This window comes from Mesoplodon densirostris, chromosome 7, assembly GCF_025265405.1.
Source record: "Mesoplodon densirostris isolate mMesDen1 chromosome 7, mMesDen1 primary haplotype, whole genome shotgun sequence".
In the NCBI taxonomy this organism is placed as follows: Eukaryota; Metazoa; Chordata; class Mammalia; order Artiodactyla; family Ziphiidae; genus Mesoplodon; species Mesoplodon densirostris.
Genome location: NC_082667.1, coordinates 65,134,934 through 65,151,336, shown reverse-complemented (window position 1 = coordinate 65,151,336; position 16,403 = coordinate 65,134,934). Strand labels below are relative to the sequence as shown.

Here is a 16,403-nt window from a genome sequence, read left to right as displayed (position 1 = left end):
TTTTTTTTTTTTTTTTGGCTACATTGGGTCTTTGTTGCTGCACGCGGGCTTTCTCTAGTTGCAGCGAGCGGGGGCTACTCTTCATTGTGGTGCGTGGGCTTGTCATTGCAGTGGCTTCTCTTGTTGCGGAGCACAGGCTCTAGGTGAGTGGGCTTCAGTAGTTGTGGCACATGGGCTCAGTAGTTGTGGCTCGCAGGCTTAGCTGCTCCATGGCATGTGGGATCTTCCCAGACCAGGGCTTGAACCCATGTCCCCTGCCTTGGCAGGCGGATTCTTAACCACTGTGCCACCAGGGAAGCCCCTCTTCGTAATTTTTTATGGTTGAAAATCTATTCAACATATTTATTGAATGCCCTCTTAGGTGTTGGCACTGTCATCTCCTTGGGGATACAATGGTGGACAAAAAGACAAGGCCCCTTACCTTAATGGAGCTTACATTCTAGAGGTGGAGGCAGACAATAAACAAGTAAATGAATAATCCAAATAATTATTGCTTTTAATAACGGCCATGAAGGAATTAAATGGGAAACTACCTCTTAGAGTGGTCACTGAAGGTCTTAATATAAGTAGGCAGAGGATGTGTACATAAAACAGTTCCACTGAATGGTTCTCCCATCATTTACCTAACCATTCTTTGGTGTTGGGTTTTTAGATTGCTTCCCCATTTACTATTATACTAAGAAATAATCCCGTTAGGAATAACTCCCTCTGCATGTTTATTCCCACAGAATAGCTTCTTAGAAATTTAATTACTGGATAGGAACAATCAGTATTTTTATACACATTGCCAAGTTACTTTCAAGAGAGAATTCCAATACATTCACAAGTGAGTAAGCTGAATACCACTCTGAGAGGTAGGAGTGGAAAAAGTAACCGCCAGAAAGGTACGTTTGGGCTCTACGAAAGGAAAAGATAAATGCGCTGACCTGGATTTACAAATCAGGGGTGGCAGGGCGATGACGTGGGAAAGCATTTGCTTGGGAACAAGAAAACTGGATTCTAAACCGATTTCTGCCACCCTGTGACCTTCACAGATTACGGGCTCCTTGAGCCTTAGTTTCCTAAAACTCGGTGGGTTCGGCTCAGGCTTTATGTTTTCCAACATCTTCAGACCAAGACAGATTCTCGAATTGGTAGAGAAAGGAGTCAGCTGAATCAGCATCCACCGCGAAACTCCAACTAATCATTCCCGGGCACTTCCGGTCGCCAGGACAAAGGCATTACAGTCTCTGAGATCGCACTTCCGGATAATTAGAGCTGCGCTTTGGACGCCTGCTTCTCTGAGTCACACCCGCTGACTCCGGGGCCGTGACTGCGCATGCTCCGCGCAGTCATGATGCGGGGCGGGGCAGCAAGTGGGGCGGGCGGGGACCCTGACTTGTCTCGCGGTTACTGGGCGGGCGCGAGCGCGCGAGCCTCGGGGGCGGGGCGGGGCGGAGCCTAGTCCGAGTAGGCGCTGCGGAATCCGGCTCGGCTTCGCTGTGCTCGCGGGCCTGAGGTCGTCTCAGGTAAGGTCGTTGTCCCGGAAGTGGCTGTGGCTGTGGCCCCTGGGTGTTGTAAGGAGCCTGCCGCGTAGTTGTTGTTAAGGGGCCGCGGCATCACCCCGCTTCCTCCACCTTCCCTGCAGCAGCCATGACGAAAAGCAGAGTTGTCGAAAGGTCGCAAACGGGGGCACTCCATACGACCCCTCCGGGAGACAAGGCAGCGGGGCCGCGGGGTCCCTCGGCGCCAGGCAGCGGAGACCACCTGAAGGGTGAGTAGACCTGGGAACCAGAGCTGGGGCTGGCCCAGAGGCGGGAGTGTGCCGTGAGGGGCTTCGGAGGAGAAAGGACCCCAGCGGGTCCAGGGGATTTGCGGGTGGAAGGGGGGCCTGTTGGCATCTAGGGGCGGGAGCAGAGTGGGGGACCTAGGCTACGGCCTACCACAAGGCCGGACACCTAGTGGGTTCGTAAATGATTTTTTAGCTGAGTTAAATTAGAAGAAGGAATAACACTGGCTGGTTGACGCTCAGGGAGATTGTAAGGTTGATAATATTGAAGTTAGGCAGAACTGGAAGGAACGTTAGCATTCGTTGCTTTATTTTTATAGATGAGAAAACTGAGGTCCAGAGTGGATATATAACTTGCACAAAGTCAGAAAGCCAGATTAGTGAAGTATTGGCTAAAAGCAAGGATTTAACTACGTCCAGGTGCCGCTTCGAGGTGGCAAGAACACTTGGGTTTGCGTCCCTGCTCTACCACTTAAGACTTTGGACTTGTTATCCTTCAAAAGCTGAGTATCTGAACTGTACAGTGGGGATGGTGATAATATTAATAATAGTAATATCTACTTAAGATTGGTGCGTGGATTAAACAAAATAATTCACATAAAGGATTTAGTGTAATGTTTGGCTTATATGAAGTGAAGGCTGAATAAATGTTAGCAATTACTATTATAGCTAAGATCTCTTATTCTCAAGTTTTTTTTCCACTACGCCATCCTGGCATTTCTCAGGGCCTCAAATATTATTTTAAGAAAAAAAGTGTACCTAGAAACTAAATACTTTGATTTCATCTGGGCGTAGAGTTTTCATTGCTTTTCAGCAGTTGAAGCGATTTAAGCTCCTTAAATGCTTTCAAGGCCCATAAACTTGGAGAGATCCTAACAAATGCCCATTAAGTTGTCTGCAGCTTACTCACACTGATGTGTTCCACCACCAGTGATGGGTAAAGAGAGGATCTTTTAAGAGTGTCTAGCGACATTGTAACTATAGTCATCAGTAAAGTATTATACACTTTAAAAATATATTTATATATGGAGATAATATGTTTAACAGTCAGCTGAAATTTTTTTTTGGCCGTGCCGTGTGGCTCTTAGTTCCCTGACCAGGGATCGAGCCCGTGTCCTGGTAGTGAAAGTGCCGAGTCCTTAACCTCCGTACTGCCAGGGAATTCCCATCAGCTGAAATTTTTTGAATCAAATTTAAAACATATGAAAAATTTAGAAAACGTCTTGCAGAAAATGGTATTTTATTTTCAAATAATTTAAAATGTCTCCAGTCTAATTTGGGTCTTTCGGCTTTATATATTTGGATATTTTTACACCTTATAGACAATAGAGCCAAATAACTTCAAAAACCAGAAATGAAGTGTTGTCAAGGTATAAATCCACTCTAAATGACAGTGACCTTGTTTTGATGATGCTGCAACTGAGAATGACAGTAATCTAAGGGCTTCCTGAAAAAGTACTTTCAAGATAGGAAAATACTTAAGAAGTATTTTCCATGTTGTCCAGATAGGACATCCCTAAAGATTGTCATTTGGTTTGGGATAGCAGTTAGTTATTTTATTATTATTATTATTTTTAACCTTAAGCTGTTCAGAAAATAAGACCTTGAAACTGCCAAAGTGCTTTTTTTTTTTTTTTAGCGGTACGCGGGCCTCTCACTGTCGTGGCCCCTCCCCTTGCGGAGCACAGGCTCCGGACGCGCAGGCTCAGCGGCCATAGCTCACGGGCCCAGCCGCTCCACGGCATGTGGGAGTCTCCCGGACCGGGGCCCGAACGCGCGTCGCCCGCATCGGCAGGCAGACTCCCAACCACCGCGCCACCAGGGAAGCCCGGCCAAAGTGCTTTTACAATTGTTTATTGTATTTTAACATTTGAACAACACATTCAACAAAGTTACTTTTGTGATGCTGTCAAATGACTTCTGTGGACTACAAATCTATAGGAAGACAGAGGGAAGAGATGTGAAGGCACGCCTTCATAGAGAAGTAGGGTTTGGGTTAGTAGAGAGAACAGAAAAGGATTCTGGGTGGGGGAAACATTAGGCTTGAAGGTTAGTTAGTGTGAACCTTTTGTGTGTGTCTATAAAGAGATAAACTTGTCAGTAGTATAGGATTTCTTTTTTTTTTAAATTTTTATTCAGAAAAGGAAAGGTTTTAGAGAAAAAATATTTTTATTAAATCTTGAGAAATACATGGTAATAGAGTGTTTCTATAAATTCCATGTATTTGTATTTTTAAATAAATTTTTATTTTTATTAACTGATACATCTACATAATTTTGACAAATAGTTGTCATTGTGTATATGCTTGAAATACTTTACACCTCACATGCAGTGTTTGGTACATTTAGTGGATTCCTTGCCTTGACGGTAGTCCGACGTCTGAGTCTTACTGAGGACCGCTGTGATGATTTGAGCAAGGCAATAACACTGAAAGTCTAATTCTTGCATGATTAGAAAGGGTGAGAGACAAGAGGTATTACTACTTGAGAGGCTCTTGACCTACTCTGTGTGCAAGGGTACCTGGACCAGGTGTTTTATTTTCTTTTGTTGTTTGCCTTGGCTGATCTTTTTACTCGCAAATCATAGAAGTTCCCCATTTTGATTTAAGAGAACTCCTAGGACCATGTTTTCTTTTTTCTTTTTTTTTTTTTAATCAATTTTTATTGGAGTATAGTTGCTTTACAATTTTGTGTTAACTTCTACTGCACAGCAAAATGAATCAGCCATACATACACATATATCCCCTCCATTTTGGATTTCCCTCCCATTTGGGTCACCACAGAGCATCAAGTAGAGTTCCCTGTGCTATACAGTATGTTCCCCTCAGTTGTCTGTTTTATACATAGTATCAATACTGTATATGTGTCAATCCCAATCTCCCAATTTCTCCCACCCCAGCCCTTTCCCCCTTGGTATCCATACATTTGTTCTCTACATCTGTGTCTTTATTTCTACTTTGCAAATAACGTCATCTGTACCATTTTTCTAGATTCCATATATGTAAAACAGTAAAGTTATTGAAGAGGATTTCACATACAATTGTGATGAATCTAGACAAGTGCTAGTGCTGTGCATTTGGTAGAAGTTACGTTGCACAGGTGTGTCATGGAAGAGTGGATGGAGGTTCCTGATGTGTTCAGTGAAGGAGGTAGGCATAGGGAAATATACAGTGTGATTTTTTTTTCAAGAGGGAAGTGTGTCTGTGTGTCTGTGTATGGAGTCCAGTGGATCGTGGGTGGTAAGGTAGCAGGCGATTTTTCTCTCTCCCTTACTTATGCTTTTCTGCCCAAATAAGAAGAAAAAGAACTCTCAGTGTATGTGTGCTCCTTTCCAAGAGTCCATCCATTGTGTAAACCAGTGGTTTTCAAGTGAGTTTCCTGGACGAGCCACATCAGTATCACCTGGGGACTTGTTAGAAGTGTAAATTCAGGCTTCACCCTAATCCTACTGAATAAGGAACTCTGGGAATAGGGCCCAGCAATTTCTGTTTTAACAAGCCCTTCGGCTGAACTGTGGGTATTAATCAAGGGACATCCCCGCTCCACCAAACTGAAACACAGCTGATATTGATATGAAAGATGCTGGCCGCTCTTACAAGTAGGAGGGTAGGTATTCTGTAAAACTGATATCTGAGAGATGAAGGGCGGGACCACAAACCTCAAGATCCTTACCAATGATCATTCCCTGCAGTGAATAGTAGATCTCTAAGTTTTTAAAGTGCAAACTTTAGGTGCATAAAATCACCTGAAGAGGTTGTTAATTAAGGCAGATTCCTAAGTCATGCCCCTGACCTACAGACTCAGCATCTCCTGAGGTCTGCCATTTCAACCATCACCCCTAAGGGATTCTATCAAGGAAGTTCTAGGACAACACTCTAAGCAACGGTTTTAGGCTTTTTCAGACTCTCTTTTCCCCCCCTGTATCCTCCCTTACATTTCTTCTTTCCTTCTCATCCCCTCCCTTGCTTCTGTGATTGGTGGGATCTCAGAGGCAGATTCATCATCCTTTCGGCTCTGTGCTTCAGAAAGAACAGGTCAGATGCCATGTTTTCCAATATATAGGTCATACCTTTGTGAGCGGTGTGAAATGAATTTGATGGGTAATCATGAGCCATTTAAAAAAAATGGAAGAGAAAATAGCAGAGTTCTTTGCATGTAGTAGGGGGTAAGTATTCTTTGAATTTTATTTTTCAGTTATATAGATTTTGTGTGTATCAGATCACGATATAAAATACACTACTTATTGTGGAAAGCAGCCAAAAATGTTTGGGAAACACTGTCCTGAAGTTGGTTTTACAGCTCTTAGGAGACAGTATTGTTCAAAATTGGATAATAAATCCCTCTCAGATGCCTGTTCTAGGTTCTGCCTTGCTAATGTGGTTCAACAAATATCCTTTGAGCGTCTGCTATGAGCTAGGTACTGGCTTAGAGGAAGAAGAAAGCTCTGATTACTGATAACTGGGAACTAAGACTAAAATTGGCATTTGGACATCAACCAAGGTATTAGTATGATGTGTTGATGTCAGTCTCAACCCAAATATTATATATCAGGATTCTTTTGCTTGTAATCAGTAGAAAACACAATCGAAAGCTTTGCTAAAAGGAGGTTTATTGGTTCATATAACCAGAAAGTTGAGAGATTAAGTGGGATTCACTGGCTTCAGTCTGGGACCAGTGGCTCAGTGATATCATCAGGATCAGATTTCTTTCATATCTTGTTTTGCTTACCTGATAGCAGCTTTACCTTAAGGTTGGTTCCTCTTGAAGGTCCAGGTAAGCTAAATGCTTCCTTGATAATTTTGAGAATCTTTTCCTAAGTATTAGCAATACAAATTTAGATATTAACTCTGATTAGATTGCCTCAGATCAAATGCTTATCCCTGAACCTATCACTGTTGTCAGAGGGTAAGAATAACCTAATTGGCTCAGCCTGATTCATGTTCAACACCTAAAAAAAGGGAGTAGAAATGAGGCTAAGTCAGTTTTCCCATTGACGTGGATTTCTGTGATGGGTCACTCATGATTTTTCTCTACTTGTGCTCAACCATCTTGGTGTAGGAATGAAGAATGAGCTTGAAACACTGATTTTGGGTTAGATTAGCTATAAGGAAAGAGTGAGGATTGTAATCAGAGGTGCTGCTGGATATACCATGGAGTCCAGGCTGGGCATAGAAGGAAGAGAAGTGAGGAGCCCAACAGAGGGAGAAAATGGAGGTGTTAAGTTCATGAAAGAATAAAGACGATCAAGGAATGGCATGTTGGAATTTAAAATATCCAAGATAGAGCAGTCTCAGGTAGTGTAAGAACTTAGTGTACCACTGGAAGTGGGTGGCTAAAGTTGAATAGAAATGAAAGTCTAAGAATTTTGAGGCTGGATGAATCATCTAAATAGATGTATCTTTTAGGGTTATGAAAAGTTTGCTTGAAGCTTGGCTTAGTCTTCGCTGAATAGGGGAAGTGCCTGAAAGTGGTTGATGATAGTGAGTGAGGCTGTGTGGGTTGAATGGTAGCAGAGATGCAGGGCATAAACATCAGAGAATGAGTATCTTTATACAGGATAGGTAGTGCTCTTTCTTCTGCTGCCTGCAAGCATGCTTTCTCTCTGTGTGTTTTTTTAATGGTTTATTCTTTATATTTTATAAAAAAGTTATTTTAGCTGTTTAAATTTATACTTGATGATACTACCATTTTTGATTATTAATACATAATTTAAAAAATTTTAAGCTTGAGATAAAATTTACTTCCAAAAATATTACAATAGATTCTTGTAACCATAAAAAACTTGTTAGAGGGAATTCCCTGGTGGTCCAGTGGTTAAAAATCTGCCTTCCAATGCAAGGGACGTGGGTTCAATCCCTGGTCGGGGAACTAAGATCCCACATGCCGTGGGGCAACTAAGCCTGTGTGCTGCAACTACTGAGCCCGGGCACCCTGGAGCCTGCGCAGTGCAACTACTGAGCCCATGTGCTCTGGAGCCCACACGCCACAACTAGAGAGAAGCCCACTTGCTGCAACTAGAGAAGCTCGCACACCACACAAGATCCCACGTGCTGCAACAAAGAGCCTGCGTGCCACAACTAAGACCCCATGCAGCCAAAGAAATTTAAAAAAAAAGAACTCTGAAAAACTTGTTAGAGTTCCTGTAAACTGTGTCCTCAGGGGAGATGGGTCTTTTGCTTCCTCCATGGTAGGATTCTGTAGGTCTAGAACTAGTGGACTAGATGACCAGTAAGAATGATTCCTAAAATCTTGTAGATATAAAGATTTTGCTTTTCAAAAGGTATTGATATGAAAGTTATAAGAGAAATAGAGAGCTACTACAGGGGCATTAAGGTTAAGTTTTGATTTTTCAGGATAGATATATGCATATTAGAAGTTAGAGAAGAGTTGCTTGTTAGCGAGAAGAATTGAAGATATTCAGTGAACGGAGATGAGATAATTCTGAGAGCAAGATCTGCAAGGAAGTGTGTTGGCATTTGATGCAAAGATAAGGGGAAAGAGGGAAGTGGAGATAATTTGGTGAACAGATCTTGAGGTAGAGATTGGGAAGCTCTCTAAAGTGTGGAGACAGCCTCATTGGTTGAGACTAGGGGGAAGTAGAATTAAAGGCTTGAAGAGACTTGAAATAGCCCTTTTGGAGGGTACTGTAAAAGGATCATAGTTTGCCAGTGATAACCTTAATTGACGATAGAAAAGCAGGAAGCATATGAACTTGTAAGCCAAGAGAGCACAATGATCTTTCTCTAGCTGTACCTTTGGCCTGGGAGGAGGTTGGAAAACAGATAATGGAATAAATGAGAATGGGAATTAGTATGATGGAAGATTTGGAGGTTAATGAATGTATAAAGCACTGTTGTGGGTGGCTCTAAATGCTAAATAACATGTGTCTAATGCAACCAGAAGGAGGATGCACATTATAAATGTGTATGTTACACATTCAGATGTTGAATCATTAAAGCAAGGTTTATAACCTTTCTTTTTTTTTTTTTTTTTGGCTGCACCTTGACTTGTGGGATCTTAGTTCCCTGACCAGGGATCGAACCTGGGCCCCCAGCAATGGAAGTGTGGAGTCCTAACCACTGGACAGCCAGGAAATTCCCAAGTTTATAACTTTTATCTCTGTTCAGAACTAAATGAATTACGTGCTAGCCTCTAGATTCATTAGAACTATATTCAGAAAGAATTGTGGAATCATAATAGGGAACACTCCCTATTTCCAAGTTTGTGTGAAAGAATGGAGAGCTTCAAAATTGACTTTTATTTTTAATAGTTTTATTGCATTATTAGCTGTTTTCTTGTGTTTACATTGTGCTGAGTACAATACTTGAAAAAGTTTTCCTTTCAGAGAGTGAAAAAAATATGTATCGAGTTAAACTTGGAGGTTAATTTTGTTCAACAAATGTCTATATATTTCATCATCCAACTGTAAGGCAACAAGTAGCAATCAGAGAGATGTGTACTCAAGGAAGGCTTAGGGTGGTGTTCCATAGTCCAGTTAAGTCCACACCTTTCTCCTCTCCGATCCCTTACTTAGGACTTGTGAATTAATGATGGGAAGAAAAATATTGTAGTTACATTTTAGAGTTGCAATGAAAAATGTCTTGTTTAATTTTTAATTTAAGAGAACTGTTACCTACTGAAGTATTTATTTAAATTTTTTTTATTGGAGTATAATTGCCTTACAATGTTGTGTTAGTTTCTGCTGTACAATGAAGTGAATCAGCTATATGTATACATATATCTCCTCCCTCTTGGACCCCCCCACTTCCCACCCATCTAGGTCATCACAGAGCACCTCGCTGAGCTCCCTGTGCTTTATAGCAGGTTCCCACTAGCTATCTATTTTACAGATGGTAGTGTATTTATGTCAGACCTAATCTCCCAATTCATCCCACCCTCCCCTTCCCTGCCTGTGTCCACACGTCTGTTCTCTACATCTGCATTTCTATTCCCGCCCTGCAAATAGGTTCATCTGTACTGTTTTTCTAGATTCCACATATATGCGTTAATATACAATATTTGTCTTTCTCTTTCTGACTTACTTCACTCTGTATGACAGACTCTAGGTCTATCCACCTCATTACAAATAGCTCAATTTCATTTCTTTTTATGGCTGAGTAATATTCCATTATATATATGTACCACATCTTCTTTATCCATTCATCTGTCGATGGACATTTAGGTTGTTTCCATGTCCTGGCTATGGTAAATAGTGCTGCAGTGAACATTGGGGCACATGTAACTTCTTGAATTATGGTTTTCTCAGGGTATATGCCCAGTAGTGGGATTGCTGGGTCATATGGTAGTTCTATTTTTAGTTTTTTAAGGAACCACCATACTGTTTTCCATAGTGGCTGTATCCATTTACATTCCCACTAACAGTGTAGGAGGGTTCCCTTTTCTCCACACCCTCTCCAGCATTCATTGTTTGTAGATTTTTTTTTTTTTTTTTTGCGTGACGCAGGCTTCTCACGGCTGTGGCCTCTCCTGTTGCGGAGCACAGGCTCTGGACGCGCAGGCTCAACGGCCATGGCTCACGGGCCCAACCGCTCCGTGGCATGTGAGATCCTCCCAGACTGGGGCATGAACCCGCATCCCCTGCATTTGCAGGCAGACTCTCAACCACTGCGCCACCAGGGAAGCCCTGTAGATTTTTTGATGATGGCCATTCTGACTGGTGTGAGGCGATAACCTCATTGTAGCTTTGATTTGCATTTCTCTAATAATTAGTGATGTTGAGCATCTTTTCATGTTGCCTCTTGGCCATCTGTATGTCTTTGGTGAAATGTCTATTTAGGTCTTCTGCCCATTTTTGGATTGGGTTGTTTGTTTTTTTGATATTGAGCTGCATGAGCTGTTTGTATATTTTGGGATTAATCCTTTGTTGATTCATTTGCAAATATTTTCTCCTATTCTGAGGGTTGTCTTTTCATCTTGCTTATGGTTTCCTTTGCTATACAAAAGCTTTTAACTTTTAATTAGGTCCTACTTGCTTATTTTTGCTTTTATTTTCACTACTCGAGGAGGTGGATCATAGAAGATCTTGCTGTGATTTATGTCAGAGTGGTTTTCCTCTAAGAGTTTTATAATGTACAGTCCTACATTTAGGTCTTTAATCCATTTTGAGTTTACTTTTGTGTATGGTGTTAGGTAGTGTTCTAATTTCATTCTTTTACATGTAGTTGTCCAGTTTTCCCTGCACCACTTATTGAAGAGGCTGCCTTTTCTCCATTTTATATTGTTGGCTCCTTTATCAAAGATAAGGTGATCATATGTGCATGGGTTTATCTCTGGGCTTTCTATCCTGTTCCATTGATCTATATTTCTGTTTTTTGTGCCAGTACCATACTTTCTTGATTACTGTAGCTTTGTAGTAGAGTCTGAAGTTGAGGAGCCTGATTCTTCCAGCTCCATTTTTCTTTCTCAAGATTGCGTTGGCTATTTGGGGTCTTTTGTGTTTCCATACAAATTGTAACATTTTTTGTTCTAATTCAGTGAAAGATGCCATTGATAATTTGATAGGGATTGCACTGAACCTATAGCCTGCTTTGGGTAGTATAGTCATTTTCACAGTATTGATTCTAACAATCCAGGAGCGTGGTATATCTCTCCATCTGTTTGTGTCATCTTTGATTTTTTTCATCAGTGTTTTATAGTTTTCTGAGTACAGGTCTTTTGCTTCCTTAGGTAGGTTTATTCTTAGGTATTTTATTCTTTTTGTTGCAGTGGTGAATGGGATTGTTTCCTTAATTTCTCATTCTGATCTTTCGTTGTTAGTGTATAGGAATTCCAGAGATTTCTGTGTGTTAATTTTGTATCCTGCAACCTTACCAAATTCATTGATTAGTTCTAGTAGTTTTCTGGTGACATCTTTAGGATTTTCTATGTATAGTATCATGTCATCTGCAAACAGTGACAGTTTTACTTCTTCTTTTCCAACTTGTATTCCTTTTATTTCTTTTTTCTCCTCTGATTGCTGTAGCTAGGACTTCCAATACTATGTTGAGTAATAGTGGTGAGAGTGGACATCCTTGTCTTGTTCCTGATCTTAGAGGAAATACTTTCAGTTTTTGACCATTGAGAATGATGTTTGCTGTGGGTTTGTCGTATATGGCCTTTATTATGTTGAGGTAGGTTCCCTCTATGCCCACTTTCTGGAGAGTTTTTACCATAAATGGGTGTTGAATTTTTTTTTTTTTTTTTTGCTGTACGCGGGCCTCTCACTGCTGTGGCCTCTCCCGTTGCGGAGCACAGGCTCCGGACACACAGGCCCCGCGGCCATGGCTCGCGGGCCCAGCCGCTCCGTGGCATGTGGGATCCTCCGGGATCGGGGCACGAACCCGTGTCCCCTGCATCGGCAGGCGGACTCTCAACCACTGCGCCACCAGGGAGGCCCTGGGTGTTGAATTTTGTCAAAAGTTTTTTCTGCATCTATTGAGATGATCATATAGTTTTTATTCTTTAATTTGTTAATATGGTGTATCACATTGATTTGCACATATTGAAGAATCCTTGCATCCCTGGGATAAATCCCACTTAATCATGGTGTATGATCTTTTTAATGTGTTGTTGGATTCTGTTTGCTAGTATTTTGTTGAGCATTTTTGTGTCTATTTTCATAAGTGATATTGGCCTGTACTTTTCTTTTTTTGTGATATCTTTGCCTGCTTTTGGTACCAGGGTGATGGTGGCCTTGTTGAATGAGTTTGGGAGTGTTCCTTCCTCTGCAATTTTTTAGAAGAGCTTGAGAAGGATAGGTGTTAGCTCTTCTCTAAATGTTTGATAGAATTCGCCTGTGAAGTCATGTGGTCCTGGACTTTTGTTTGTTGGAAGATTTGTAATTACGGTTTCAATTTCATTACTTGTGATAGGTCTGTTTATATTTTCTAATTCTTCCTGGTTCAGTCTTGGAAAGTTGTACCTTTCCAAGAATTTGTCCATATCTTCCAGGTTGTCCATTTTATTGGCATAAGGTTGCTTGTAGTAGTCTCTTATGATCCTTTGTATTGCTGCAGTGTCAGTTGTAATTTCTCCTTTTTCATTTCTAATTTTTTCAATTTTTATTTTTAAAAAATATTTATTTATTTGTTTGTTTATTTATTTATTTATTTGTGTCAGGTCTTAGTTGTGGCATACTGGATCTTTGTTGCAGCATGCAGGATCTTTTGTTGCAGCCTGTGGGCTCTTTGTTGTGGCGCATGGGCTTCTCTAGGTGCAGCACATGGGCTTCTCTCTATTTGCAGCACGTGGGGTCTCTAGTTGTGGTGTGCGGACTCAGTAGTTGCGGCACGTGGGCTTATTTGCCATGCAGCATGTGGGATCTTAGTTCCCTGACCAGGGATCGAACCCTGCATTGGAAGGCAGATTCTTAACAACTGCACCACCAGGCAAGTCTCTCATTTCAATTTTATTGATTTGAGTCCCCTCCCTTTTTTCTTGGTAAGTCTGGCTAAAGGTTTATCAATTTTGTTTACCTTCTCAAAGAACTAACTTAGTTTTATTCATCATTGCTAATGTTTTCTTCATTTCTATTTCATTTATTTCTGCTCTGATCTTTATGATTTCTTTTCTTCTACTAATTTTGGGTTTTCTTTGTTCTTCTTTTTCTAGTTGCTTTAGGTGTGAGGTTAGATTGTTTGAGATTTTTCTTGTTTCTTGAGGTGAGATTGAATTGCTATAAACTTCCCTCTTAGAACTGCTTTTGCTGCATCCCATAGGTTTGGGTTGTCGTGTTTTCGTTGTCATTCGTTTCTGTGTATTTTTTAATTTCCTCTTTGATTTCTTCAGTGATCTCTTGGTTATTTAGCAGCACACTGTTTAGCCTCCATGTATTTGTGTTTTTTACAGTTTTTTCCCTGTAATTGATTTCTAATCTCATAGTGTTGTGGTCAGAAAAGATGTTTGATACGATTTCAATTCTTCAATTTTCCGAGGCTTGATTTGTGACCCAAGATGTGATCTATCCTGGAGAACATTCCATGTGCACTTGAGAAGAAAGTGTTTTCAACTGCTTTCAGGTGGAATATCCTATAAATATCAATTAAATCTATCTGGTCTATTGTGTCATTTAAAGCTTGTGTTTCCTTATTTATTTTCTGTATGGACGATCAGTCCATTAGTGTAATTAAAGTCCCCCACTATTATTGTGTTACTGTTGATTTCCCCTTTTATGGCTGTTAGCATTTGCCTTGTGTATTGAGGTGCTCCTATGTTGGGTGCATAAATATTTATAATTGTTATATCTTCTTCTTGGATTGATCCCTTGATCATTATATAGTGTCCTTCCTTATCCCTTGTAACAGTCTTTATTTTAAAATTTATTTTATCTGATATGAGTATTGCTACTCCAGCTTTCTTTTTTTTTTTTTTTTTTTTTTTTTTGCGGTACGCGGGCCTCACTGTTGTGGCCTCTCCCATTGCGGAGCACAGGCTCCGGATGTGCAGGCTCAGCGGCCATGGCTCACGGGCCTAGCCGCTCCGCGGCATGTGGGATCTTCGCGGACTGGGGCACGAACCCGTGTCCCCTGCATCGGCAGGTGGACTCTCAACCACTGGGCCACCAGGGAAGCCCTCCACCTTCCTTTGATTTCAGTTTGCAATGCATATCTTTTTCCATTCCGTCACTTTCAGTCTGTATGTGTCCCTAGGTCTGAAGTGGGTCTCTTGTAGACAGCATATATATGGGCCTTGTTTTTGTATCCATTCAGCTAGTCTCTGTCTTTTGGTTGGAGCATTTAATCCATTTACGTTCAAGGTAGTTACAATTTTGTAATTGTTCTGGGTTTATTTCTGTGGGTCTTTTTCTTTCCTTGTGTTTCTGCCTAGAGAAGTTCCTTTAACATTTGTTGTAGAGATGGTTTGGTGGTGCTGAATTCTCTTAACGTTTACTTGTCTGTGAAACTTTTGATTTCTCTGTTAAATCTGAATGAGATCCTTGCTGGGTACAGTAATCTTAGTTGTAGGTTTTTCCCTTTCAACATTTTAAATATATCCTGCCTCTTCCTTCTGGCCTGCAGAGTTTCTGCTGAAAAATCTGCTGATAACCTTATGGGAATTCCCTTGTATGTTATTTGTTGCTTTTCCCTTGCTGCTTTTAATATTTTTTTCTTTGAATTTAATTTTTGTTAATTTGATTAATATGTGTCTTGGTGTGTTTCTCCTAGGGTTTATTCTGTATGGGACTCTCTGCGTTTCCTGCACTTGGGTGGCTATTTCCTTTCCCATGTTAGGGAAGTTTTCAACTATGATCTCTTCAAATATTTTCTCATACCCTTTCTCTTTTTCTTCATCTTCAGGGACCCCTGTAATGCCAATGTTTGTGCATTTAATGTTGTCCCAGAGGTCTCTGCGACTGTCCTCAATTCTTTTCATTCTTTTTTCTTTATTCTGTTCCTCAGCAATTATTTCTACCAGTCTATCTTCCGGGTCACTTATCTGTTCTTCTACCTCAGTTATTCTGGTATTGATTCTTTCTAGTGTATTTTTCATTTAGTTACTGTGTTGTTCATCACTGCTTGTTTATTCTTTAGTTCTTCTAGGTCTTTGTTAAACATTTCTTGTATTTTCTCGATCCGTGCCTCCATTCTATTTCCGAGATTTTGGATCATCTGTACTATCATTACTCTGAATTCTTTTTCAGGTAGGCTGCATGTTTCCTCTTCATTATTTGGTCTTGTAGGTTTTTGCCTTGTTCCTTCGTTGTAACATATTTTTTTGTCGTCTCATTATTTTTGATGGTTGGGGCTGTGTTCCTGTCTTACTGGTTGTTTGACCTGAGGTTTCCAGCACTGGAGTTTGCAGGCAGCTAGGTAGAGCTGGCTCTTGGTGTGGGGATGAGGACCTCTGTGAGACCTCACTCTGATTAATATTCCCTGGGGTCTGAGGTTCTCTGTTAGGCCAGTGGTTTGGACTCGGTGCTCCCACCACAGGAGCTCAGGCCCAACCCCCAGCCTGTGAACCAGGCTCCCGCAAGCCACCTGGTGTGTGGCCAAAAAGAAAAAAGGAGCAGAGCAATAACAAAGGATACAAAAGAAATACAGTTAGAAAGATAAAACATATACTAGATAAAATACAAAGAAAAATGAAATAGCAACACAGTGAAACAGAACCATAACAGCAAAAAGAAAAAAGAATAAAAGCAGGAAAAGGCCTTGGCTGTGGGGGAGGGGCAGACTTAGGCAGGGGCAGGGCCTAGGCTCAGGACTGGAAAAGCCCTGGGGGTTGGGGGGGCGGGGCTTAGGTTCAGCACAGCTGGAGGGGGCCTCACAGTGGAGGCTCAGGCCTGGGGGCCCAGCAGGCTTGCTGGGACCCAAGTGGGCAGGGGCAGTACTGGCCAAGGACCTTCTGATCCTCCGAGGTTCCCTCCCTGTCCCCACTGATCTCCTTCCTGTGGGTAGGGGATCACAGTATGCCCTCGGTGTGCCCCTCCTCGGTGCCCACCTCCCGAGCTGGGGAACCCCTCCCCTCCCCCAGCCACCCCTCGGGGCACTGGTCCCATCTCGCCTCTACTTTTCCTCTCCCCCTCCCTCTCACACCCCCAGGACCCACGCAGATGGAGGGGGGCCTCGGAGGGTGGAGAATCTGCCCTGGGACCTCAGCAGGCTCTGGGGCCTGAGTGGGTGGGGGAAATGCTGGCC

At 41.7% G+C, this 16,403-nt stretch overlaps 1 protein-coding gene across 3 annotated transcripts in view; it reads left to right on the top strand.

Moving 5' to 3' along the window:
• Window positions 1-1,418: 1,418 nt before the first annotated feature.
• The window catches only part of TMEM41B (transmembrane protein 41B), a 33,206-nt gene continuing 18,221 nt past the window's right edge, over window positions 1,419-16,403 (top strand). The window contains exons 1-2 of one of the 3 annotated variants that reach the window (XM_060105047.1): window positions 1,419-1,508; window positions 1,628-1,753. In XM_060105047.1, the coding sequence (XP_059961030.1) occupies window positions 1,633-1,753 (121 nt within the window). In that variant the 5' untranslated portion in view covers window positions 1,419-1,508; window positions 1,628-1,632. The other 2 variants (XM_060105048.1, XM_060105049.1) reach the window with 2 other exon arrangements.